Here is a 26,490-nt window from a genome sequence, read left to right as displayed (position 1 = left end):
CAACTAAAAGGCACATACAGAACCAACATATAATGTAGGTGACATACATGCAGTAGTGAAAAAGAAGGAATACACAACCCCATTGGTCATTTACTTCTATGTCCTACAGCACAAGACATGAAAGTAAATGCCTCAACAGATGGAGATCTGGCTAAACGCCACCATATCATGTCCTCACAGAGCTACATGTAGACCGCTTACAAAAGGAAGTGCTCGTTTAACACCATCACACATCAGCAAACTGATTAAAAGCATATTAAAACAAAACCCTTTCTGAACAAAGCATTTCAAGAAAATAAGGCGACATCTGTTTCATTTCAAATCCTACAGTTTAAATTTGGAATGACATCAACATAATTAAATTCTGGACTTGTTTTCAATTATTATATTCTAAAAAACTAACATGACATCACAGATGCTATTTAAGGTATTTTTAATAACCCACAATTTAAAACTAAATAGTGTACAACCAAGTAAAATGCAGCTTCTCTCTCCTTTCATTCAATGTGCTAAAAGCATATCAAATCTGGTTTTTGGTGGTGACTTGCTGCAGAAAGGATTCCTCCTTTGATAACTGAAGACACTTGTTCACCGGGCAGCCACTTTTGATCACTTTATCAAAAAAATGATTTCTAAAAGCGTAAAGTAAAAATCCGCTCATTACACCAGGATACACTAGGTTTCATGTGGATTGTGAATGTCTCTCTCTTTTTTTAACTTTTTAAAATGACAGGGCTCTTATATTAGAAATGCGGCAACATTACACATGAACTTCGCCTCAACATTTTGTTGAATATCAGTTAATTGTTAGTCGTTCCTGGTTTCTTCTTCTTTGTCCATCTCATGTGTTGCAGCTCGCATTGTAAGAAGGAGGAGCCTCTGAAACACACACACCATCAATCCAACTGGTTAATATTTAAACACTGTTAAATACCACACTTTATATATTGCCACAAAACAAGCAGTATGAGCTAGGTCCTTGTATTCCAGTTGACTTTGTTCAATCTGAATACACTCTTGTTTGGACCACATTAGTAGCTGTGGTTCTTCTGATGGATCAAATTACTGCACCTATTTTCACAGCATGAAGCTAGTTGGGTAACTAGACTTTATCCCACAACTGGACTTTCCTATATGTGAATTTGTAGAGCCAATCAATCTCCTATTAATTTCCTTAAGAGTACTGCTGTGGGGAAGAGCTGCATTGATTCTGCAAAGAGCCACACCCATGGGATTGCTGAGCAACACCACTAACACCTTGCAGTGACTGTATCACACCAGAAACTTTTACTGAACTAAGTTGGGGTTCATGAGACTCTGTTGTTTCTGGTGAACAGGGATGAGCTGATGATACTTTACAATTAGTAAGCCATTGCATTCCACCAACATGAATTCCTGTTCCAAAGAATTCCATGCAGATTGAGATTTTAAAACTGGCTGCCATGCTGCACAAAGGTACAAAACATTCCTACAGACTATCACATAATATGAAGCATGGTGGAGGGATCATCATGGTTTGGGCTGCTTTGCTACCCAGTCTTTCAATCATTAAGGGAACAATAAATTCAAAACTGCAGCAAGAGGTTTTGAAGGCCCCAGAATATCCAGACCAGTTGCTGGTAAAATCATCATACAGCCATCTATTTATGCTTGCCATGACGGCACAGGTAGCCACTGTAGTATTCTCCCAAAAGATAAGCCTTGCTATTGAAACCTCCACATCAATGCTGATATAGGGGAAGAAACCAAAACTGGATGTCAGAGTCCTGCCTTAACCATTAGTGCTGCATGGCCTAGGACTGTTAAATCGAGTCCAAAGTCTAATAAGCAGCTACAGGAACCATTACTTAAGGAACTTCTAGGAATAACTAAGGGTTCATTAAAGTTGTTGCAGTCGATACTGTGAGTAATTACTCAGCGATGAGGCTTGAACCATCGCTGAAGTTTTTAAAAAGTAGAGTCTACTGATTTCTAGAGCAACAGTGGTAGATTGTGTGGCAACTGACCTTTTGGATAATCTGACGTGCTGTAGTCTGGAGGCAGGATCTGTGGTGTTGCCACTGAAGTGGTACCATTCAAAGAGGGGTAAAGACTTGTGGGCCCTGTGGACCCACTAAATTCAGGCCCGTTGGGTGCTGCAGCTGGTCCGACTGGCTGCTGGTTTTGAGGAAAAAAGAGGCCTGGTGCATAACTAAATGCATTGGGTGACACCAGTTGAGACTGCCGCTTGTTTTGGAAGTCCTCATTCATCAAGGCCCCTCCCTCTGCTCCCGGGTGGTACTCAGCTGGAGGAGCGCTGGGGGAATTGTGGGAGGATCCCCTAGAGCGAGGGGCAAGACGAGGAGCAGGTTTTGGGGCTGGACGAGGGGGCAAGGTGGGCGAGGAGGCAGAAATGGATGTGTCTAGTGTTGAGTCAGAGGCTGGCGTATCCTCAGTGGAAGGAGCAGATGCTTTTTTGGAAGGCCGTTGTTTTTTGTCTAATGAGACGTTCCCAATGTGGATGGGTAGTGTCAGCATGACATCAGGAGACTTCAGACACACCTGGTTCATCAGCAGAACAAAAAAGAATGTCGGGTGGTGGAATAGACTCTGATTTTCATTCTTTGTCAATATTAGTGGATGTAAATCTGCTTTGTCAGCTGGTCAAAAGTTTAAATCAGCACAAAAATAAATAAATAAATAAATAAATCACCTTTTTTAGACTATGGGAGCTCTTGGCTCTTAGGGATTACTAGAAATTGCTTGTCACTGACCTGATTATTCAAAACCTTGGCTAAACATTGGGATCATCATTTAAACTGTGTGTGTGTGTGTGTGTGTGTGTACACACACACAAATAAATAATATAGGTTCTTGCAGCCATCCTCATGCTTACAGTATTGCACATACTACTCATAATTTTTCAGACAGGTAGCAAAGCAATACCGAGTATGTATCAGAGAAGGAATATGAACCTACTTTGACAAAATATTCGATCTTTATAAGCTCACAGCCAGCGAGGGAGGACTGAGGCAGGGGAGGAACAATGATCTGCTCCTTCCACTCCACCTCTTTGCCAGCTTTCACCACGCCTCCCTCCACCTCCGCTATTATTCTCACATCATGGGTCGGCTTCTTCGTCTCATAGGTCACTCTCTGAAAACATACGACTATGGATAGTCAAAAACTGTGATCAGTGTGTTTTGACTGCAAAATACAGCCCAAAGTCAGCGTGTGATCTCACAAATAGGCTTCTGGAAGAATAGTCAAAATTCTCATAAGCACACTTTCAAACATTGTGGAAAGCCTTCCCAGAAGAATTGAAGCTGTAATAGCTACAAAGCCTAGGCCAACATCATATTAGAACCCTATTCATTAAGAATGGTATGTCAGTTAAGTTAAGTAATGCATGCAAAGACAGATGAACAAATACTTTTGACATTCAATTAACTTATAGAAGAAAATGCCAGAAGGGCCAGTCCTGCTAAATGTGAGCAGGACTGCTAGTAGCTAGCAATAGTAAATTTAGAAACTGTTATTCCTATAGTGTCAGACTCAAGTTTGGTCTTCTGTTGGGTTTATCGACGCAGCAATCATATTTAGAAGATATAGAAAATAAGTTTAAAACATGGATTGTAAATGTAAAAACATAACACTAAAAGTGAGAAAACTAATACCAGAAGGTAACCAGAGTTAAGGAGATATAAAGTTCCAACCTGCATCAGACTGGCTGCCATGTTGCCAGTGTTCTTCCCAGATTGGTTGTGGATGTTGGCGGTCACCTGAATGATCTCTCCTGGTGTGTAACCCTTCATGTGCGTCTGAGCCCTCAAGACTATTGTGCCAGTTTTCATCAACATGTAGGTGAACTGCTGAGTCACTGCAGATGAGCAGGTTCCCTATATGGGTCATGGCAAAAGACACTTTGAATAGTATAATTGACTTTAAATTAATTTGGTGAATCTAAATGCCAGTAAGTACAAAACAAAGCAAATAACACTCAAACAGTTTCTTGTCTAGTTATTCAAAGGATTAGAATTAACGGTTCACACAAATGCAGAACTCTAGATTCCCCATTTATTGCATTTAGTTGACAACTGCACACCTGCTCTTCATCAGACTCTACCTCCTCCCTGTCCCATTGTTTTCAGCTCTGCACCTGCCCCATGGAAGGAAGATGTGCAAGTTCTCTTGTGTTCTTTGTCCAGTTATCCAAAAATCTAGAGTTTGTGGATTCATTGGAACTATTTCTGATAAACAGCAAAGTGTTAGGGTTGGTCCAAACTCCAAATCAAAAAAACAAAAAAAAAAACTTGGCTGTTGTGTGTTTGAACTCTGAAGACTAATTAACTCAATGTTTAGGACCAACCATTCAGGGACTGAATACAGACATACAGCTACAATGTCTCACCCATATATCTGGCACTTCATTCAGGTTCAGAAGGCTTAGCAGGAAGAAAGCTTTCTCTGTGGTGTAGTCCTTGGAAAATCGTGGTGTGTCAATAAAAGCCCTCACTCTGTAAATGATCCTTCCATAGATGCCTTCAAAAGACGTTGGAGCAGTGGCTGTGGGGAAGAAGTGAACTGTGTTAGTTTGTAGTTATACAGTAGTGTGAACTACAGTTTTTAAAAGAGTTACAGTTTTTGCAGAAAGAGTGAAGAGCACCCAGGAGCAGGGATATTTTTTCCTCAGGCGGCCACAATATTAGTAATCTGTCATTTTAGATTTAAATCCTTTTAATGTCTGGAAGGGATGTTTGAGTAACTCCTCTAAAATGTGTTAACCCTCAAGTAACACACTTATTGAACATGAAGACTATAAAGACTTGTTGAAGAATGTAGGGACCAAAAGAAAACATTGTGAGAATAAATACTCAAGTAAAATACAGATACCTCAGAACAAAGTAATTGTACTTTGTGCTGTGTTTAATTAACCTACATGTACAGCTGTGCTTTAAAACATTGTAAAAATGTAACCACTCTGCTTTCTGTTTGTGTTTTTGTCTATAAAGTAGTATAAGACATGGTTTCAGTCAACACTAACTCCAGTCCTTTAACTCATTCACTGCCAGCCATTGGCAGTGAATGAGTTAAACCCATTGACTCATTCACTGCCATTGACGGCTATAGACGTCAATGGCAGTGAATGAGTGAAGCTGTATAGTTCTGATACTGTGTGCATGAACAGTAATAACAGTAATATTGGTAGTAGCATAACTTGCAGGGAAAAAACTAACTACCTATTTTGGGGCACCAACATTTGAAATAGCTTTCACTGGATTTGACTGACACAGTCCAGGGAGTTTTTATGTCCGAGCCGCTGAACTGAATTTAAAGCTATAATCCATCCAGATTAATTCCAAAATAGCTGCTGAGTTTTGACACCTTTTCCCAAAAGAACTATGATATTAATTTATAAAGTATAGAGCTCTTCTCTTTATTAACCTTCCAAATCTTGACAAATACAGAAACAAACCAAAAAACAAACAAACAAAAACTTCGTAGGCACCTGCCAGCACTCTAGGAGTGAAAGCAAACAAGCTTAATGATTCATATCAGATTCACAAAAACTGGCTTGACTGGTTCTGAGTTTCTGTGATCCTAGCTACATTACATAAAAGGCTTCTTGTCTTGTCTGCATGTCATCTTGCAGACATGCACCTACACAATGACTAAACACTTTTGCCTGTGTTCTATTGTGTGACAGCCAAAACAAATCAAGACAATGTATAGAAAGGAAGTCAAGTATTTTATTTCAGGCAACAGTTTTGGCACTGAATAAAAAGTTAACAAGTCTTCAAATAAACTAAAATATTTCCTCATTATTCAACTGTCTCGTCATCTTTATGCACAGTTATCTTAAGAGTCCATAACAATTAATGGTGTAATCAGGGAGTTCTCTCAAAGATTGCATTGTTATGAGTCAGTGGAACACACTGTATACTGCTGACGTCACAGTAACCATTACAGGGATGGTAGTGGAAAGCATCCACCAGTCTCTTCTTAGTTAGACACCATCATGGCACCTCATTCAACTCATGTATACGCTCTGCAATTTTGGCCCGTTCCAGAGAAAAGATGACTGATGGCAGGTTATAAGGGCCAAATTATCTGTTGTGGTGGCCCCAAAACGAGAACTGTTGCAATTGCCTTATCACTACTGATGGACAAAATTCTGACAGCGCCAAAGATTTAGAGTGACCTTATCTCACAGCGTCAGTGCTGCCCAGCATACCTATGTCAGTGACGCAGTCAAGACTCACGACTACACTGTTGTTTTTCAACACAACACTGAAAAATGAACAACCCAAAGCCTTGCTGAAGATCAAATAGTCAGGCAAAAATGTAAAAACAGAAGAAGAGGCTAATAAAAGGAACAAATTTCTGAGCAGGTTGTAAACAAAGAATCAATTTGATCTCTTAACCACTTTATCTGGAGGTTAAACTAAAACCACCCCAACCATCATGAGAAATAACCCTTCACTAGCGGTGTGCGGATTGATATTGAAATATCGATTCTTCCAATACCAGTAATTTATGCTCTAAAATAGATTCTCATATTAAAATATCACCATTTTAGTACTTTGGGGTAAATTTGTAGTTTTTTATTAACAGGAACACAGTGGAAAGAAACTACATCATTGGGATTATCTAAATTGGAAGGAACTACCTCCTCTTACGCGTGCGCACTCACAATGGCTGAGCGTAAACAAAGTCATGTGTGGACGTATTTTACCTCCACAAACAGCCAGATGATGATACATGTGGCAAGAAAGTGAGGTGCTGTGGCAACACCACTAACCTCGTCAAACATGTCAGAGTAAATCATATCACAGAATATGACGAGCGTATGTTGAGGCGAACTGACGAGACAACAAAAGCATGCATGTGTGTGTGTACACACACACATATATTTTTAACATTTTGGGAGGAAAAGAAAATCAGTCCCATCCTCACAACATGCCAGAACATGTCTGACAGACTGGGAAATGAAAGGGGAAAATAAACACATGCAAAAATATCCCATCAACTTCACCTACCTGGTATGAGAAACTTGAAGGGAAATGTGTGCATTCCCTCTTTCAGGGTACCTATTTGGGACACAAAGCACAAATAAAATCCTTTGATGGAAACAGTAACAGTTGCTCTGTTGTTTCCAAACAGTCAGATATGCCTCAAGGCTGCAGTGGAAAATGAGAAGTTGTAATCTTCACATATTGTCACATGAACCAGTTCCATTTGCAAATTTGTCTCAATTATCACAACAAACCATCTCACAAGGAAGTATTTTGTGGACACTGGACATTTGCACACGGTTTTAATTAGCATTTGGAAGCACACCTTTGTCTGCCACTGAGATCGTGCTGTTGAAGTACTGCTCCTCCATCGTCCATGCTGTGTCATTGAACTTATTGGTGATGCCGCAGAAACCATTGCAGTTCACTTTGATAGCTGCAGATAAGAAAATACACAAGTTTAACTACAGACGATTCGTAGTAGCCACAGCAGGAAACACTTTTCGTAATCAGTCTTTTCCTCAAGGGTGTGTTATTGGTCTGTTTAATGGCATATTGCTCCAGATTTATACAACATCAATATGTGCAAAAGACCTGTAATAAACACCCTTCAGGAGAGTTTAGGATGCATTATTTGATTTGGGAAATAGCCTAAGCCAGCTAATGTTTTGTAACAAAAACAGACCAAAAACCAATTACTGGTCAAAAGTATAAAGAAAGCTTGACTTTATACTGAAAACCATAAAATGCTTGAACCAGATTTTCACCAGATTAGGAAAGGCAGCCAAATATTCCACAACATTGTATTGTTCCTACAGTCTACTGTTGGTCAAAGTCTGAAGGTTATTCAACTAGTCTGAATGCTTTATTACTGTTTTAATGTAATCCTTCATTAACAGAAACAAAGGTAACCATTACATAAAATCCAGGTCCTACATTCTATGAACATAAAAAAATACCCCAGCTTTACAGCTACAATGTTAGCCAAATTTGTTTCCATTTTGTTCATACATCATTACTTATTTAAGCCGTTTTGTGCTGTTGGTGCCTTTGGAGAACCATCTCGATTGAAAAATGATCTAACAAGTAATATGGTTTGTTAAAATAATGACTTACCAAGAAGTTTGGGCTTCAGCTTTTGTGATTAAAGTTTTAGAATTGAGTTATGGTGTCTATTACTGAATGCCAATTAAATTTCACGTGTTTCAGCATATGTTCAAAATAAAGGCACATCTACCTCTGAAAGAACATACCAGCAACAATAATACCTGCTAATAATGTCCAGGACCTACAATGTGGTGATGTTTGTCCAGAAATTAAATGGTTGACATCAAGGTAAGAATGTCCATCTTTTCAATACAGTCTGTGGTCCAAATACATGTTGTTATATTCCCAATTTTAAGTCACATAAAAATGTTCAAAATGTTCTCAGTAACACATTTGAGTTAACAGCAATAGAAGAAAGCACACTGCTATAATGATGGCATCACATGAACAGAATGAAGAGCGCCAAAAACGTTTAGAATATTAAACACAACCTTTACCAGTCTCAAGAAATCCCAAAACAGAACAAAACATATGAAAAGTTGTTTGTAGGTTCTTCAATAAACTGGCTGTTTAAGTGAATAGTGGTGAGTGAAACTAAGATTTTTATTGCAGTGTTAATATTTTTCAGTGGCACGTCTCATCACAGTACTTAAAATAGTTTAATATACCATTAGTATTTTAAACGGTGAAACTGTAGCATGTAGCATAAGAGATCTTGAGCCGACAGTCCGACCAGCTTTACCTGAAGAGGAATGTAAACAGACCAGAGGCCTCGCAAGCATTCAAAGTAACAAAACACAAAGACGCCACTCAGCAGGTTGAGAGCTACAAAGAGTAGAAGAAACCTTTCCCTTGCAATCTGCATTCAAATGTGTTACCTTTTATTGTCCTTGTTGACACAGTAGAACCTTTGAGATGTTAAATATCCCAAATAAGAAGAATGAATAAGTGCATTCAGATGGATGAGATGTTGCTTTTACAGCAATCTGGACAATGACACTCACTTTTCCTGTTTCAAGTTTCATTTTGGTCTCTTGATGACAGTCTTAAGTATGTTTAAATGTACAGTCTGACTATACAACACTACAAAATAAATAAAACAGCAGAACCAATTAGACACTGCTCAACGCCAGTGCATTACTTTAGAGCAGGGGTGTCAAACTCAAATACACAGTGGGCCAAAATTCAAAACTGGAACAAAGTTGCGGGCTAACATTAATATTTACTGAAATATATTTATTCCTCCAGATATAAGAATGAATCTTTTCTTATGGACTCAAACACGTTTTGCTGAAAAACTGAATATGGAACAAGCAAAGCTTAATACTAAACAATATATATATTAGCTGTATAATAGTAGGCCAGCTCTGATAGTAATTTGGTATGGCTTCGCGGGCCAAATGTAATTAGGCTGCGGGCCAAATTTGGCCCGCGGGCCAGAGTTTGACACCTATGCTTTAGAGGGTCCCTTCAGAGAGGGGGGCCTTGACACAGAGCCAAAACTGGAATAAGGCAGCAAAGTGATAGAGTATTTAGTACAGTCGCCTCACAAAAATGTCCCTGGTTAAAATCCTGGCTGGTGCTTTTCTTTGGGGACTCTGATGCCTGTGTGGGTTTCCTCAAGTTAGTTTTCACCAAAGCCAAGCATGTTAGGTTAATTAGTCATTTTAGATTGAATATGAATGTCGGGTAGGTAAAGAGAGGTGTATAGAATACAGTGCTGCAATAATGTATAATATAAACTCATTTTCTGAGCTAATCTTTCAACTTTTAACTAAACTTAATCTACACGTAACATAAAAACAGTAGGAAATCTATGCTTATAAAGCTGAGTAGGACTGAGGAGTTGAACTAAGAATCATGTTAAACAAATTATAAACTATCAAAACAGAATATTTACATAGTCCAAAATCCAGGTATTTTGCTGTAATTTAATGAAAGACCGTCAATTTGTGTTTTGGATAGTTTGGGAAATTGGGATAAAACATTGAACCAAGTGTTACAAAACACAGAAGCAAATTTCCCATTAGGCCTCATTAAACATTTTCCATTGAGTCAGTGTGCAGAGCTACACCGCGGTAAACGGCCAATGAAAAATCATATGCAAGTTTTAGAACCACAAACACAGAACACCACAGGATGGCTTTTCAACCTCTGAGTGATCTTCAAATAGGAGAAGTTATTTCTAAAACCAGGCGTGGGAACAGTGTAGGAATTACGACTCGTTACCAAATCAACTCACTTCCTCGTTTCTCGAGGTCGACGTTTTCCCACCTGCTGAGCGCAGATGGCTCTTACCTTTACACTGCAGCTGTTGGCCCAGTTTTACTGTCACGGTTCCAGAGATGGACTCTCCCGGACTGTACACTTCTTTGTTTTTCTCAAAGGCAATCTTAAACTCCTGAAGCTTTCCCATTTTCTCACCCGACGTAATGCGAAACAAGACTGAAAATCACCTGTGCGCACAGGCGACAGCACTCACTTTTACCTCCTCGTCCCCACCCCTTTTAGTGACGTCATGTTCACCGGACAAACGTTACATAAAAGACTGCTTTTTCAGGCGTATTAATAACGAAGTTGTCTCTTAGCATATCTCTTAGCATAAAACAAGTAAAGTTTTCCAATGTTTCATTTTCTTTGCCTAGTATCATATGCCTGAAAATATCTACATGCATAAAAACCCATTACACTTACCTGCAGCACTCACAGCCTCTGTATTCTCATCGTAGATCAACTCCCAGAACTTAATGGCTGAAGGAGAAGGACCGCCTCACAACCATTAGCAATTCCAGAGTGTTTTTCCCCAGAAACTGGGAAGCAGAATTGACAACGACACACCACATACACCATCAGACCAACTGGTGAGCACTTAAACACTGTTAAATTAGGGATTACTTTATTAATCCCTCAGGTGCGGTTCCTCCGGGAAATTCAGTGGTGTCATTAAAAATGACACTTTTTACATTAACACAGCTGAATGAAGCATGAGCCAGCTGAGGGCAACTGTAACATTTAAGATATTTAAGTATTCTCGGTGATATTAAGGTTAGCAGTGAGCAAACTAAAATTAACCCATCAATTAACCGCCTTGAGGCAACTTTTGTTGTGATTTGGCGCTATATAAATAAAATTGAATTGAATTGAAACCAACAATATTTTCTTCAGACTGTTTTTTTTTTTTTTTAATTAAACGTAACTCAGCTGCATCCCCAGAAGGTCTCTTGTTTGGTGGGTTTCCATAACAGGTTAATATCAAATGAGCTTAGTTGCATTTGGATGAAGCTTATTAATAAAACCACGAGGTTGTATTACCGCATACTTACCTTGTTCTTATGTTAAAACAGTTAAGTATGTCAAAGACAATTAATTATCAATGATACCAACATTGTCTTTAGATAGTGACATTTATGCAATGTAGTATAATGTGCTGATGTCATTAGGGAGTGCTCTTGCAGATTACATTCTTATGACTTAATGGAACAAAGTAACAGCTGCTGGATTGCATTAGGAACTGTTTCTAAACCTGTTCTTGTTTTCAGTGGTGAAAAATAGGGTGACAGATGAGGTTAGGCATCGGTCCCTGTAGACTTCGATGCTTGCATACAACATTGTGATCTGTAGAGAGGTGGCCCAGGTGGCAGAGAATTTGGAAATGGAAAAAGTATGCACTGCAGAGAAGGGAAATCTAGTAGGTAGCAAGACAGATCAGAATCAGAATACTTTAATAATCCCTAAGGAAATTATTTATTCAGATTACCCAACCCTCATCCCCAATCAGTCGTGGCAGATGGCTCAGGCTCAGCCTGATAAAGAAGAGTGCAAGAGACAAGTGTTGGGGAAAATTGTGACAGAGGGATTGCAAAAAGAGTGAAAGGGAACATTTACAAACTAGTGAGACCTTTCTCCAACAGTGATAGGATGAAGAGTACAGTCATTCAAATGGGCACAGAAGAGAGCCACTAGTCCTCCACATCAAAAAGAGCCAGTCGAGGCAGTTTGAGCATCTGACTAGGATGCCTCCTAGGTTCGTCCTGGGTGAGGTATTCTGGGCATATCCTACTGGGGGGAAAGATATTAATAGACTTGTCTTTTTCACCTCTGATATTTGTTTTTGGGCTGCTTACAAGACAGGTAGACTTACCTGGTGAAGAGGCAAAAGGTTTAACCAAAACATCTTTAACCAAACCATATTGCTCAGACAAGGAGGAGAGAGAGGTGTCGTTTTGTCTTGCTTCCCCCGAGTTAGCCAGGGAGCCGTTTATTAGCATTCAACAACAACGACACAACAGCACTCTCTCACCCCACACAGAAAAACATGGTCGCAGAGAGAGCGCGTCACGTGGTAACCGTGGGAACATAACGCTGCCGCCTGAAACAACCGAATACAGCTGCCAAATAAAACCCAAACAGCCCTGACCCGCTACATAGCCCCCACCTAAGGGGTCAGTCATCCCCGACAACCCCATTACCCAACACAAAGTCCTGCAAATGTCCCGGTGTCATCTTTCGGCGCACCGGCCGATCTCAACCGGCAGGGGAAGAGTCACTCAGATCAGAACATGGGGTGCCACTAGCATCCCCTGCCCTGGCGACTGTTGAGCGAGCGGTCGGTACGGTGAGAGTCTGTCCTGATGCCACACCACCATACCCCTCGGGCCCAGCATGTGGATCCTGTACACCACTTCTGGAGGTCGCTCCACGACCTCCGCCGGCCCCTGCCAGTGACTGCAGAGCTTGGAGGACACTCCTCTCTTAAGGACAGGGCAGTACACCCAAACCTTGTCACCAAGCACAAAAGCTCCCCCACTGGCACCTGATGTCGTAGGCCCTCTTCTGTCGTACTCCGGCGCCGGCCTAGGCCTGGCAGGTGTAGTTATGAACCACCCGCAGCCGCTCCCTCAGCCTCCTGTAGTAGTCCACCTCTGGCTCACCATCAATCTCCGGCTCGGGTGGGGGACCCGAACACCAAGGCATCACTGCACGCTGTCGGAGGCTCGGCATGTCGGTCAACAGAGGCAGCCCACGAAGCATTGTCCTAGTGTCTGTCATGAGAGCACTTCACTCTCAGGCTGCTGGCTTGCTTGTGGTTCCTATTGTATTTAAAAGTAGTGTGGGAGGCAGAGCCTTCAGCTTTCAGGCCCTCTTCTGTTGAATCAGCTCCCAGTTTGGGCCTTGGGCCCCTGCCCTTGGCCCTCGTCAGGTTGGCTAGCCTCTGGTGGGATTGCCTATTGCGTCTGGCTCACTGGGACGCTTGCCCTTTTGGCCGTGGGCCATGTGGAGCCTCCCTTCTTCTCTTGCCTCTGAGATGTGTGGGCTCAGGTCTTCAGGTACCCTTGGGGACTGTGGATGCCTTGAATCTCCTGTATCCTTCCTTGGCTTGCCACCTTTATTATCAATTGATTGTTGATCTGTGTTCCTGTGCTCATATTTTTCTGTTGAAGGTGCTGTATGTTTTTTCTTTCTTTCTTTCTTTCTTTCTCTGTTTTTTTCTTACAGGTACAGCAGTTAGCGATACATCATGCTTTTGTATTAGTGCTCTTTCCTTTTTTTTAAATATTTTCTACTATTTTCTCCTATCTTCAATTTTTTTATTTTCTTGCCTGTCAGCTTAGACATTGTCATACTACACATTTTGTGTAGAAATGAATGAATAAACAGATAAAAGTAACATACAAACTCAAGGAGCCCATAGAGAATTTATAGAGCTCATCTTGTAAAAAGCAAAAATGTCTTTGGCACAACATCGCATCAGGTCTCATTGCATAAAGTGCCAGACAAGTTTGAAAAACACACATACTGATATAAGAGAGAGAGAGAGAGCAAAAGAGAGAAATGGGTGAACTGGAACAGGAGGACTGGGAGACCATGACACCTGTTGGTGGAACACCACTAGAAAAAATCTAGTATCTAGTGTGTTGGTTAAATCTTTGATGCAGGCCTGTATGCTGAAATGCATTGGAGTTTTAGTTTAAGTTGAACTATGCAATGAGAATGCCTCATTGGGCACCTTAAAAAGAAAAGAAAAAGAGAATGGCTTGGAGGTTTTTTTTAAATTTTATTTTAAAGCCCAACTTTATTTATGTAGGATACTGTTTTATTATGAATCGAATTTTAGCTGCAAAAGACAATCTCCAGACATTCTTTCATGAGGTGGAGGCTCGAGAGAGGTTTTTACCCAAAACAGACAAAAAAAAAAAGCTCTCCAAGTAACACTTAAATATTAAATAAAATCCAATTGTGAAGCTGAACTTTAAATGGGTGGGCAAGGGGGCAGGGGTGTGTAGAAAACGATGTGTCAGGAGTTGGGTGTTCTCGCCGGTTCTAGTGAGCCTCGACCTCCCGGTCAGCTATCGAGCTGGTGGGTAACAGACATCCTCAACAGCTCCATAGAATATGTAGAATCGAGGCACCCTGGCCATCACATCTCCAGCAATTGTCCATCGGTATCAAGTTCCATTTTTGCAATTATTGCAGTGTTCGATGCCACCTGTGAATTATCTTTAACTGGATAAACCTGCTACCAATTTCCTTGTAAACCCTGACAAATTGTTTGTCAACTAGTTTTATATTAAAATGTTAACACAACACACTGACACCACAAACACAGTGGAGAGTTCCAGTTCAGTTACTTGGAGTGAAAGTGCAGTTGCCAGTGTAAGGATATCTGTAGATCAAAGCAGCAATGCCCCTAAGCCTTGACAGATGAAATCCACCCTAATGAAACTGTTGAGAACTATCTAAAACAAGCACAACTTGTAATGAGCCTTAAGTGCCCATTAGAAACTCAGTTTTTAGCACTTCTATATTTTCATTTTTCAGTTTACATTTTTGTGTTAAGTACACTATATGGGGAAAATTGTTTTGCATATGAATGAATGAAAATGGGTAAAAATATAATGGAATGTTATTCCACTCACCAAAAGCAATACTCGTAGTAGTAGTGTAGTTGCAACACAGACTAGTGATAGATTTACTTTTACTAAATATATTGAGCTTTGTTTTATAACCAAAGGCTAACTTTGTTTTGCTCTTGAGCGCCTGAAAACACAATTTATTCTAGCAGAAAATAAAAAGCCAACAAGTTTGAAGTCTCTTCCTGTTTTGCTGACATTGAAACAGTGAATGCAGAATGCCAGTAAATTCCAGTCAAATGACTGCACTAAGCTGCAGTTATGATGCTACATGGCAGCATGCAGGCGGTGCTTTCAAACTAGTGATTTTTCTCACTGCTTTTGCATGTACTGCTGTGGTGAGCACTGCAGATGTTTCATAGGTATTTTTGACATGAAGAAAGAAAATGCTCTCAATTATGGAAACAGCCAGAGGGTTTATTTGTGTGATTTACGTGTGTGGCTGTTAATAAAGTTGGCGCTCTCTCAGGGGCGTGAGCGTTCATCCAAAATGGCAGAAGGCTGATGTGTTTATCTTGTCGGTGCAGTTTACCATGTACATCAGATTTTCCTGCGCATCTTCATACTTCTGCTAACAGATTATGGACCCAGAGAGCTAAGAACCTTTCTAAAAGAGTTTTTTTGCCACATAGAGAGAAATGTCGCAACGTACAGCGTGCTCGGTGAGGATCAGCATACCATAGCGCCATGAGCCGACGAGCCGCTGAGTCAAATAGCCGTTGGTCTGGGCTAGTTTTTGATGGAGTAACTACGGCAGACAAAGTTTTGGGCCACCTTCATTTGCAAGGACTAAAAGACATTATTTTGAAGCAGCCTACCGACGTGGAGGGAGAAGAAGACGGAGCAAGGAATGCAGAGGCCTACGCGGAGCTGATCCAGTTTCTGGGTGATAAAAGTTTGTCTCTTGTTATGCGAGAAGCTGCGGATGATGCATGGATGTTGGAAGGCGCTGGGCATTTTAAAAACCTATTATGCAAGTAAATGGTCTGTATTTATATAGCGCCTTACTAGTCCCTAAGGACCCCAAAGCGCTTTACATATCCAGTCATCCACCCATTCACACACACGTGATGGCAGCTACATTGTAGCCACAGCCACCCTGGGGCGCACTGACAGAGGCGAGGCTGCCGGACACTGGCGCCACCGGGCCCTCTGACCACCACCAGTAGGCAACGGGTCAAGTGTCTTGCCCAAGGACACAACGACCGAGACTGTCCAAGCCAGGGCTCGAACCGGCAACCTTCCGATTACAAGACGAACTCCCAACTCTTGAGCCACGATCGCCCCAAAAGTCCAGCAGTGAGATTGTGACTGAGTATGTGATACGATCAGAGACAGCTATCACAGCCCTGAGAAATGCTGGAGAAACATTGAGTGATTGGTTGCAATGGTTTTGAAGGGACTGCCAGAATCATTCAAACCTTTTGCTATCCAAGTGAAGTTGAATTGACTTTTGCTGAATTCAAAACCAAACTGCGAAGCTACGGAGACACAGAGAAAATGCACGCTGCAGCATCAGATGACAACGTCATGAAAGGACGTGCACGACCGAGTAACAAACCCATGTTTGAACATTCGAATGACCGGGGAGCCGGCAACAGAGACATGGTGTGTTTCAGATGCGAACTAAAGGGACACAAAGCCAAGATGTGTCAGTGCAAGCAGTGGTGTAAATAGTGTAAAACCACTTACTGGGACTCAACCTGCAGACGGAGACAGCAACAGAACAATGCACAAAAAGTTTCCGAGGAGTTGGGCAGCAAAGACTACGCATTCTGGATAAGCAGCAAGGATACAGAGTTCCAGTCAGAACGTGGCATCAACAAAAAGGGTCTGATGGTGGACACAGGGGCAACTTCGCATATTATTACAGATATAACGAAGTTGGGAAAATTTGACGACAGTTTCCAGACCAAGACACACTACGTGGAGTTGGCTGACGGCACTAAGTGCACCAGAGTTGCAGAGCAAAGAGGGGAGGCAGAGTTTTGTTTAATAGACAGCAGGGGGCAGTGCCACAAATGACAGGAACAGTCCAGCTTATATGGGCTACTACCTAGAAAAGTACAGAAGCATAGACTGGTGAAGTTTGAGACCAAAACAAGAGTAGAGACAAATACAAACTGACATGATGATAGATGGGTGTACACAGTCAAAAACAATGTTGATGGTTCTGAGAAGTACAAGGCACGTTATGTTGCTAAAGGATACAGTCAGAAGATAAGTGTGGATTATGAAGAAAGATTTTCCCCTTCTGCTAACCTGACTACTATCAGAGTGTTGATGCACAAGAAAACATGCTTTTACATCAGGTGGATGTTAAAGCTGCCTATCTACACGCATGGAACATGGAGGTATTCATGGAACAACCTGAGGGCTATGAGGTTGTAACAGCCACTATGGTGTGGTGTCCCTTTAAGACACCCAAGTCGAGGGTTGATGGTGTCATCAGTGTGTGCCACTGGTCTCTCTGCTCTCTCTCTCTGTGATGGTGTGGACATGTGCTTGCACGCTAGTACATGAGGAGGGACGGATTTTATGTTTTACCTCTCCAGACACCTTTGTTTGCAACGTTATGGGTTGTACGAACACTGTGCGCTATGTTTGTTAAGCTGCAGCCGTTCAACCGGGCTTATATGGTTGATGAAGAGAAGGTATATTAAAGAACACACTGTGGAATCCCCAACGCCAGCGTGAGTGTGTATTCTTTTGGCTACCCTGCTAGGTGTTTTGCCGCCTCCTCTCAACCACTAAACGCAACCCGACGTTACAAAATGGCGCCCGAACATCTTCTCTTGGACCTCAGTATGCAGTATCTTCGAGCAGTTGATGATTGGTACATAAAAAGGTACGACGCGGCAAAGTGGCTGTCCGCCATGTTTCGCGGGAACGGACCAGGCTGGCCTGGACGAGGACGTCGGGAGGATCAAAGGGTCGCGGCGGTGCATTTCCATGGCAGCGGCTGGAGCTGCCCCAGCGTGGTTTGTGGACTGTGGCGCCGTTCTCTGTTTGGCCTCTTCGTCGTGGCTCCATTGGATGCGCGTGGACCTGCGTTTCCTGGGCGTGGGTTCGATGCAGCTTTGCCATAGTTCCTGACTTTGCATTTTTTTTCTTATGTATTTCGTGTTGGTTACTGTTGTAACATGACTGTTGTTTGGGTTTTCTACAGTACTTTCTGGTACTGTTTTCACATATTATGCTGTCTGTTGCAAGTTTGTGAAGTAGAAGAAACGCAATGAAAGAAAAGGGGAATTTCATTCTGTAATTGTCCTGGCTATGCTAAGTTTATTTTCTTTCTTTAACATTTATTTAAATGGACATTCACCATGTGGGACACTGTCATGTATGCCAGTTTGTCAATATTGCACTGTACATTTCCCTGTTTTGGTTTTAACTTCTTATCCTGCTGACCATGTATGGAGGCTGGTTAAGTCTGGACTGTACCAATGCTGTACAGGTGTGTAACAATTCCTCCACGACCTGCTTACTACCTAAAGTAGCTATGTGTAGTGAAAGGGGGTAGCGGGAGGAGGGTCACCTGGGTCCGGCTGAGGGCAGCCTTTGTTTAACCCGGGGGGAATATGTAACAGCCACTATGGTGTGGTGTCCCTTTAAGACACCCAAGTCGAGGGTTGATGGTGTCATCAGTGTGTGCCACTGGTCTCTCTGCTCTCTCTCTCTGTGATGGTGTGGACATGTGCTTGCACGCTAGTACATGAGGAGGGACGGATTTTATGTTTTACCTCTCCAGACACCTTTGTTTGCAACGTTATGGGTTGTACGAACACTGTGCGCTATGTTTGTTAAGCTGCAGCCGTTCAACCGGGCTTATATGGTTGATGAAGAGAAGGTATATTAAAGAACACACTGTGGAATCCCCAACGCCAGCGTGAGTGTGTATTCTTTTGGCTACCCTGCTAGGTGTTTTGCCGCCTCCTCTCAACCACTAAACGCAACCCGACGTTACAAGGTGAAACCTGACACAAATGAAAAATGGGTGTATAAGTTGAAAAAGTCGCCATATGGTTACAGAGCTATGGGCTAAAACAAGGTGTTGCATGAATATCTGAGTGAGAACAACTTTGTGCAAAATCCCACTGACCATTGTGGGATTTTGATAATATGGGTAGATGACCTGATCATCACTACTAGTGATGAAAGTGAACTAACTGTTGTGCAGCAAAATTCAAAACGAAGGATTTGGGTAAACTGAGACATTTCATTGGAATAGATTTTGACCAGAGCGATAACTGTGTAAAAATGTCACAGAAACAGTATGTGGAAAAAAATACTTGAAAGGTTCAACATGCAGGAAGACTGACACCTTGTGAGAAAACACTGAACTACACTGATGGTGCAGAAAAGATGAGTGAGGAATTTCCCGGAGGAACCCACCCAGGGGATTAATAAAGTTTCATCTAATCTAATCTAATCTAGAGGTACAGAGAGGCAGGTGGTAGTCTGATCTATTTGGCTACATGCACAAGACCAGACTTGAGTTTTATAGTCAGTAAACTGTCACAGTATTTCACTGAGCCAACTGAAGACCAATGCACCACAGTAACACATGTACTGAGATATCCGAAGGGAACATCCGAGAAAGAACTGTGTTACAGAAAACGTGACAATGAAGAACTGAGGTTGTGGGCATACAGTGATGATTGGGCAGCTGATGTAACAGACAGATGTAGTACGACTGGTTATTGTATAAGTCTGGCTCTAAATGGTCCTTTGATTTCATGGAAAACCAAAAGTCAACCTACTGTTGCATCATCTACCTGTGAAGCTGAGTACATGGCTGTAGCTGCAACCCTACCTACAGGAGTGTTTGTACCTAATGTAACTGTTACGAGGTATCGATGGACAAGAATATGCACCGCCAAAGGTTTATGAAGATTGGCTAAGAATCCTGTAACGAGACAGAGATGTAAACATGTTAACATAAAGTACCACTTTGTAAGGTCAACTGCGAGTGAAGGAAAAGTAACTCTGGATTATTGTTCAACAGAAGAGATGGTAGCAGATGTAATGACAAAACCTGCAACAAAAGTTAAGTTGTTCAAGTTTGAAAAGTTTATGTTTGGACATTAACCAGGTATACAGACATATATACAGCACCGGCTGAGAAACCCTATATGTGTTTTTGTTACTTAAGAGAGTCATAATATGAGAGCAAGTGGGGGTGTTGACATGAAGAAAGAAAATGCTCTCAATTATGGAAACAGCCAGAGGGTTTATTTATGTTTGAGGTGTGATTTACATGTGTGTGGCTGTTAATAAAGTTGGCGTTCTCTCGGGGGCGTGAGCGTTCATCCAAAATGGCAGAAGGCTGATGTGTTTGTTCCTCCCTAATTATCGTCGGTGCAGTTTACCATGTACATCAGATTTTCCTGCGCACCTTCATACTTCTGCTAACAGGTATGTTTTGCCCCTTTGTTCACGTGCTTTAACTTCACTATAAGTGTATTGGACATGTGGCACATGGTGGGAATTCTGTTCTTTAAAAATAAATGTCCCTGCAGCACAAGTGTGTATACACTTCAACACAATAAGAACAGTAACAGTATATATTTGTGTGTGTGCTGAATATGGGAGAAAGATTCAAGACATAACCACAGTGCTTAGAGGCTAGTGGAGCTAAGAGCAGACCGCAGGAACCTCCCTGAACAGGATCCAGTAACCATCACAGATATCCAGGAAACAGTCTCCAGCATGAAGACTTGTCCTGATCCCCAAGGACACATCTGCACTTCTGCCATCTTTGATCATTAACTTGGAGTTTGGGGTCATTCTCACTGGAAATTTGAACGTCTAACTTAATTTGGAACCTGCCTTTGACCATATAGCAGCTAGGATAGCCTTCCTAAAGCCAGCAATGTCACACAGCCCATGTCTGAATGGACTTGCAACTAGATCAGCTATGCAGAAATAATATTGGTCGCTGTTACTTTGATGTGCTTGACAAATAATTTATAAAAGGATCCAATCAGATTAAGTAACCTAGACACCACAGGATCCAATCAGATTGCAAAAAGTAGTTTGCACTAATGACCCATTATATTTGTGGCTCCTCTAAGTTACAGGTTCCTGAGCTCAGCTCGTAAACAGGCTTTAGGTGATAGAAGTATTTCTTAATGGAACGCAATGATTATTCTAGGAATACCTGTCTGTAAATGCTAGTTGCCGCCTTTAAATGACTTATTACTATTGATGCATCCATGTAATTTGTTATTAAAGTGCAAGTGTCGATTAGCTGTGTAAAGTAACACTGAAAAGGAAGCGGTTCTGCCAGCCTCTCACTTTCGACCACTAAGAAGCTAAATGAGTCACTAACTTTCACATAACAATAGGCTCATTCTGCCTTACAGATGTTTTTATTTTTGGCAAATTATTATGTGCGAAGTATGTAAGTCTGTTCCTCTGTAATGCTTTCTGTGTTTGTCACAATAAAAAATAGTTTTCTTGAAGTTGAACATTATTATTCAGGACAGTGCATGTGTTGGGCACTGATTATTGCGTCACTACAAGAATGTATTAAGAGGATAATCGAAGTAAGTTATGGTAAATGGAATGATTCTTATATGGTATAGATTCTTTTCTACTCACAAAGCGCTCTATACAACATGCCTCATTCACCCCCAGTCTCACAAGCACTTCTAAACACAAGTGCAAACTAATCAACATTCACACTCCGATGAATGCACCCCAAGTTAGAATATAATATGGAGTTTGTGGTTTGGAGTGCTGGGTCATTAAATGGCCATTGCATTTTCCAATTCTCCATATTTTTGTCAGTTCGAAACACACCAGCATTTAGTTTGTGGTTATTTGACTTCTGCTGGCACACTCAATATCTTTTTTGTTGAGGCCACCTGACACAACAGTGGTCTGTGCAGCAGTGCCTGTTAATGTCACTTGAACAGTGTTACAGAGTCTTGGACTCTTGGGACTTGAGCTAAGGCAATATTTCACAAACCCACAGTTACTGTGTTACTAATATTGAAACTGCTTCTGTGTATCACATCTGTGCTATGGAAGGAGAGGAAACTGACCTTTTTCTAAATTGGGGAAGGACTAATTTAAATTTGCAAAGATCTTAAGATCTGCAAAGGCAAAGTCTGTTAGTTTTTGGAGCATTTTAGTCAAAGAATCAATGGGCATGGGAAATTAGTGGTGCACTGGGAATTATTATATCAAATTCTTAGCACAATAAAAGCATTGCTGTATGGGTTACAGTGTGAGTGATTGTGTGATGGCGTCAGCCACACATAGATAAAACAAGTCCATTCATTCACTTTATTAGTTTGATTTGCAGTTGCTTCACTAATATAATTCATTAATGTTTTTACTTAAACCTGACACTAATTTAATGAAGCGTGCACATAATGGCATTGTGTGGTTTTTCTAAAGATGTTTTTTGTTATATTAATTATGTTTTTCTTTCTTTGAGTTACCTGGTTTGGGGCGGTGGCTGTTTCCTGTCTGGGCAAAAGGCGTGGCCGAGGGCTGGGGGCTTTGAATGCCGACCACTATAAAATCTACCCTCCTGTGTCTTTGCGATTAGGCCAGTTTGTGAGTTAAATTGTGTCAACTTTGTTTCAGTTTCTGGAAGTTGTGTTTTGATTAGAGTTATATTTAGTTGACCTCTTTTATGGGCCCACTAATTATATTTTTGAATTCTGTCTCTTTGAACTTTTTTGAGGGTTAAAATAAAGAAAACCCATTTTAAAGACATTATTTCTGTGTCTTCTATAATATAAAACTTGCACAACCAAGATATGGAGTTGTTTTTTATTATAAGACAGTTACTTTAATACACAGAGAACACAGTGACTTCAGAGCCAACATTTAGTTTCACACCATGGTCTTTCCTTTACCTTAACCTAGGTGCTTTTATTGTCTAACCACAGGCTGGAGTCTGGATGTGAAACTTGGAGTGTGGTGTGGCAACACATGACATGGTTTTCTTGCTGGCAGTTTGGCATGTGACAACAGGAAACGCACAGGTGATACTGAAAATGTTAGAATACATGAGATCATTCCAGAATCCCTTATAATACAGACTGTCATGGTTTGGTGGGATGCAATCATGAATGTCTGCTGTATGGTTTGTAAGTTTATTAACAATCCCACCCACTCGCTGGTCCCCAGTGCAGTTCATAAATATGGTGATTACTACCACCACCATTTAGTAATATATATAGAAAAGGAAAAAATACAGAAAATAGTTTTGTGTATAAGATAGTTGTGAAATAATAGATAAAAGATGGGTACTGTGTGATATCTGTTAATATTTTGGGTACGTAGAGAGATCTTCACTGTAAACCAGCTAACTATATAACATCTGTGTTGTTTCTAAATGGGAATTTCAAACATAGTCTTCCGCCAACACTGGATCTTGGGACTCAGATACCAGTCATATCCATGTCATATCCACATGTTAGAAATTTCCAGTCATTTCTGAATCACTTCTGTTCTGAATGTCTACCTGCCCCTTCCTGAAAGACTGGAAGGTATCTCGAAAGTTTTGCGAACCGAAGTAGTACAACAGTGGATCCAGGCAGCTGTTTACTCCCGCAAAAATCCAGGTTGCGTAATATGCTGTCTCAAACTGAAGGAGAAGATGGCATTGTTGCGGGTAGTATTTTTTTAATATGACTCCTACAGTCCGTACCACATTCAGAGGCAGGAAGCACAAAGCGAATATAACCAGACACACACCTATCATCCTCTGAGATTTCACCTTCACTTTCAGACCTTTAGCTGTGCTAATGTTTAAGCGAGTTAAGGTGTTTGCTAGACGGCTATAGCATGCAGCAGACACAAAGAAAGGGAGTAAAAACCCGAAGATAAACAGGATAAAGTTAATGACAAAGTAGGATTCTGTCAGTTTGGTCTGATGAATGGAGAGACATTGTTTGTTTTTCCCTTCTGTGGTGGTAGGAAGAGTAAAAGCAAAGATCAGAGCCTGGATCAGTAGCAGAGACCAAACTCCAGCGCAGAGCTTCCTGACAAACTCCTTCCGTTTTATACAAGAGCTCCTGTTGAAGTGAACAACAGCCACATACCGATGAATGCTGATGAGAGTGAGGAAAATGGTACTGCCATAGAAATGTGAACTCAGCAGGGCAATCTTGAGTTGACACAGGAACTGACCGAATGGCCAGTTGTTACCCATAGCAAAGTAAACTGCCATCATGGGAGTGACTGGTGTGGCGATGGCATCGCTGAGGGCCAGGTGGAACTGCAGCGTGGTTCCAGACGTCCAGCAGGGCAACCGGCAGCAGAACACCCACAGGCTGAAGGTGTTCAGGAGGAAGCCAATGAAGAAGACCAGGCAGAGCAGGATGGTGATGGACACATGCTGACTCTCCGCCAGGCAAAGGTCAGAAGCATTGCTGTTATTCCCAAGCTGAGAGAGAACTTCACCAGGCATCTTTGAGTTCCTTACACCTGTGAGAAAACAAAGCAATCATCACAACACAGTCATGTGGCAAAAGCTGTAGTTTGACCGCTTGAGGCTGGCTCCAAAGAGAGTAATGGGTAGTTATGCTCACTGCGTTGCCTGTGTCGTGGGTGTCACACCATGTGTATCTTTTTGTAAGCTGTTCAGCTGTGGCGACCAAGGCAAGACGCAAGTGTATGGTTGTGTCGGTTTAATGTTCCCGCGCAGAGACATACAGACATACAGAGGGAGACGTTGGAACAGTTTGAAAATTCTGGACCTTGTGAAAAACAAACACATGACAAATTCTTGGCTTCTGGTTTTGACTTCTTCCTCTTTTACATCAGCGTTTGTGTGACAATATTGTCTGAGTGTCGACACCTGTTGTTCAGGATAATACTGCAGCGGCTCCTGTACCTCAATGGCGGTTTTAAATACAAGTGACTGTGACACAAGGTTGCAGCAGTGAATATAAATGGGCCCTTTGTACTCACTGTTCTTGCCCCAAAATGACACACATACTGGTGCAAGTCACATTTTGGTATGGTTTTGGCCAGTTGTGCACATCTCAGTTTTTGTAACCTTGTGTGTTTGCTTGGGGTTTATTGGGGCTTACATAACCACCACACTTCTCTAGGTGATTTTTGTTTGCTTGTTTTTTTAAAAGCTTATTAGTTGAGATTTTGTTGAGGATTTGGCTGATTTGATTTGAATGTAAATGAACCGGTGCCTCTTTTCTACTCTAACCCAGCACTCAGAGCACTTTACACAACTTGCCTCATTCACCCTTTCACGCAAGCAACCCTAACCCTCCTTGGGATTGATCAAGAGATTGCTGAAAATAAATGAGGCCTTAAATTACACGGGGTAACATTTTACTGGCAATTTTTACCATCTGTTTAATAGAGTTGAGATAAACTGGGTAATCAAATGCCATTGAAGTGTTGTGTGCTGTTAGGAATCCTTAACTGACCAATCAGCATGCAAATATATTAGTATTATTGTCCTGCTTCTGGATTATTATTTTAACCATTTAATGCCATCTGCTCCTGTTTATTGAGGACTGTGAGTGACAGTCACTTCAGGCTCCCAAAGCCTTTGTTTGAACTCTGAATTGGCAGTATGTTTAGCCAATTCCTCCCAAAAAGAGAAAGCTCGTGGAGAGAAATCCTTTCATTTTGTTGATGCTGTTCTGCAACTGAGAAGTGTGTGTTTGTTTTTCCTTTATAAACACACCTACACATCCGTGTCCATCATCTTGCTTCCCCAAAACAAGGCTTCCTGACATTTTACTGTGGTAAAACTGCACAGCAGCATGGTTCACCTTGAAACCATTCAAACAATCCACTTCAGAAAAGTAAGAGTAAAGTACTCAACAGATTCAGTTTCAGTGCCTCATGTTAATCTCACTTTAGTCATTCTTTTTTCCTTTGATCTGTTTATTCTTACTGAATCTTTTCTATATTATTGCCCTTGCACTCTTTTTCATTATTTATTCATAATGCTGAATGAATAATGAACAACTTTTAAGAAATCCGGCCACATTCTCTTCAATCTGCTTCAATCTCAGCACAGTTTGAGATTGAAGCAGTTTCCCTTGTTGCCCATGCTGATATGACTTCAGGCTCAGCTTTGAAACTGCCTGTCTGAGTACAACAGTCTGCGTTTTTTCTTATTTGTTATTCACAAATAAATAAATGTCTCCTGTATGCATCAGGCTTAAATAGGCTTATTAACTGCTTGGTACTTTCTTACTGTCAGGCTTTCTATGATCCTGTCTGAACATTTTGAATTGCACTATCCTATGTGCTGTAGTAATGAGTGAAGAGCTGCATGGATTCCAGATTCTGGTGACTCAGACATCATCCCAGCGTGATGTGGCAGCTTTCCTAACAGCGTCAGTGTTCAGTGGAGCTAAGGTCAGGTGACATGCAGTTATGTTTGTCTTCTTCTGTCTTCAGACTTTAACCTCCCTGGTAGAGGTAATGTAAAAATCATGTCTGTTAGTAGAATTCATGATGCCTGTGATTTCAGAGATTTTAGAGATCTGGATCCAAGAATTTTTGGAAGAATTCTATTAACCTATATGCAG

The 26,490-nt window shown here is 41.3% G+C and overlaps 2 protein-coding genes across 2 annotated transcripts; both read right to left on the bottom strand.

Annotated features, from left to right (window-relative positions):
• Positions 1 to 817: 817 nt before the first annotated feature.
• Positions 818 to 10,458, bottom strand: arrdc1a (arrestin domain containing 1a). The gene is made up of 8 exons (XM_085367785.1): positions 10,341 to 10,458; positions 7,321 to 7,431; positions 7,020 to 7,070; positions 4,391 to 4,545; positions 3,696 to 3,878; positions 2,959 to 3,135; positions 2,007 to 2,541; positions 818 to 879 (listed from the first exon to the last, which is right to left on the bottom strand). Exons 1-8 carry the CDS (start codon positions 10,456 to 10,458, stop codon positions 842 to 844), a joined length of 1,368 nt encoding a protein of 455 aa, XP_085223911.1. The 3' UTR covers positions 818 to 841.
• A 12,935-nt stretch (positions 10,459 to 23,393) lies between these two features.
• LOC146620677 (P2Y purinoceptor 2) lies at positions 23,394 to 24,389 on the bottom strand. Its single transcript, XM_085368390.1, has one exon. It carries the CDS (start codon positions 24,387 to 24,389, stop codon positions 23,394 to 23,396), a length of 996 nt encoding a protein of 331 aa, XP_085224516.1.
• Between the last annotated feature and the right edge of the window lie 2,101 nt (positions 24,390 to 26,490).

Source organism: Diplotaxodon limnothrissa, linkage group LG12, assembly GCF_057381915.1.
Source record: "Diplotaxodon limnothrissa isolate DT_005_m linkage group LG12, D_limnothrissa_male_GT1.1, whole genome shotgun sequence".
NCBI lineage: Eukaryota > Metazoa > Chordata > Actinopteri > Cichliformes > Cichlidae > Diplotaxodon > Diplotaxodon limnothrissa.
Note: the sequence above shows the minus strand (reverse complement) of the source record. Positions and strands in the feature narration are given on the sequence as shown.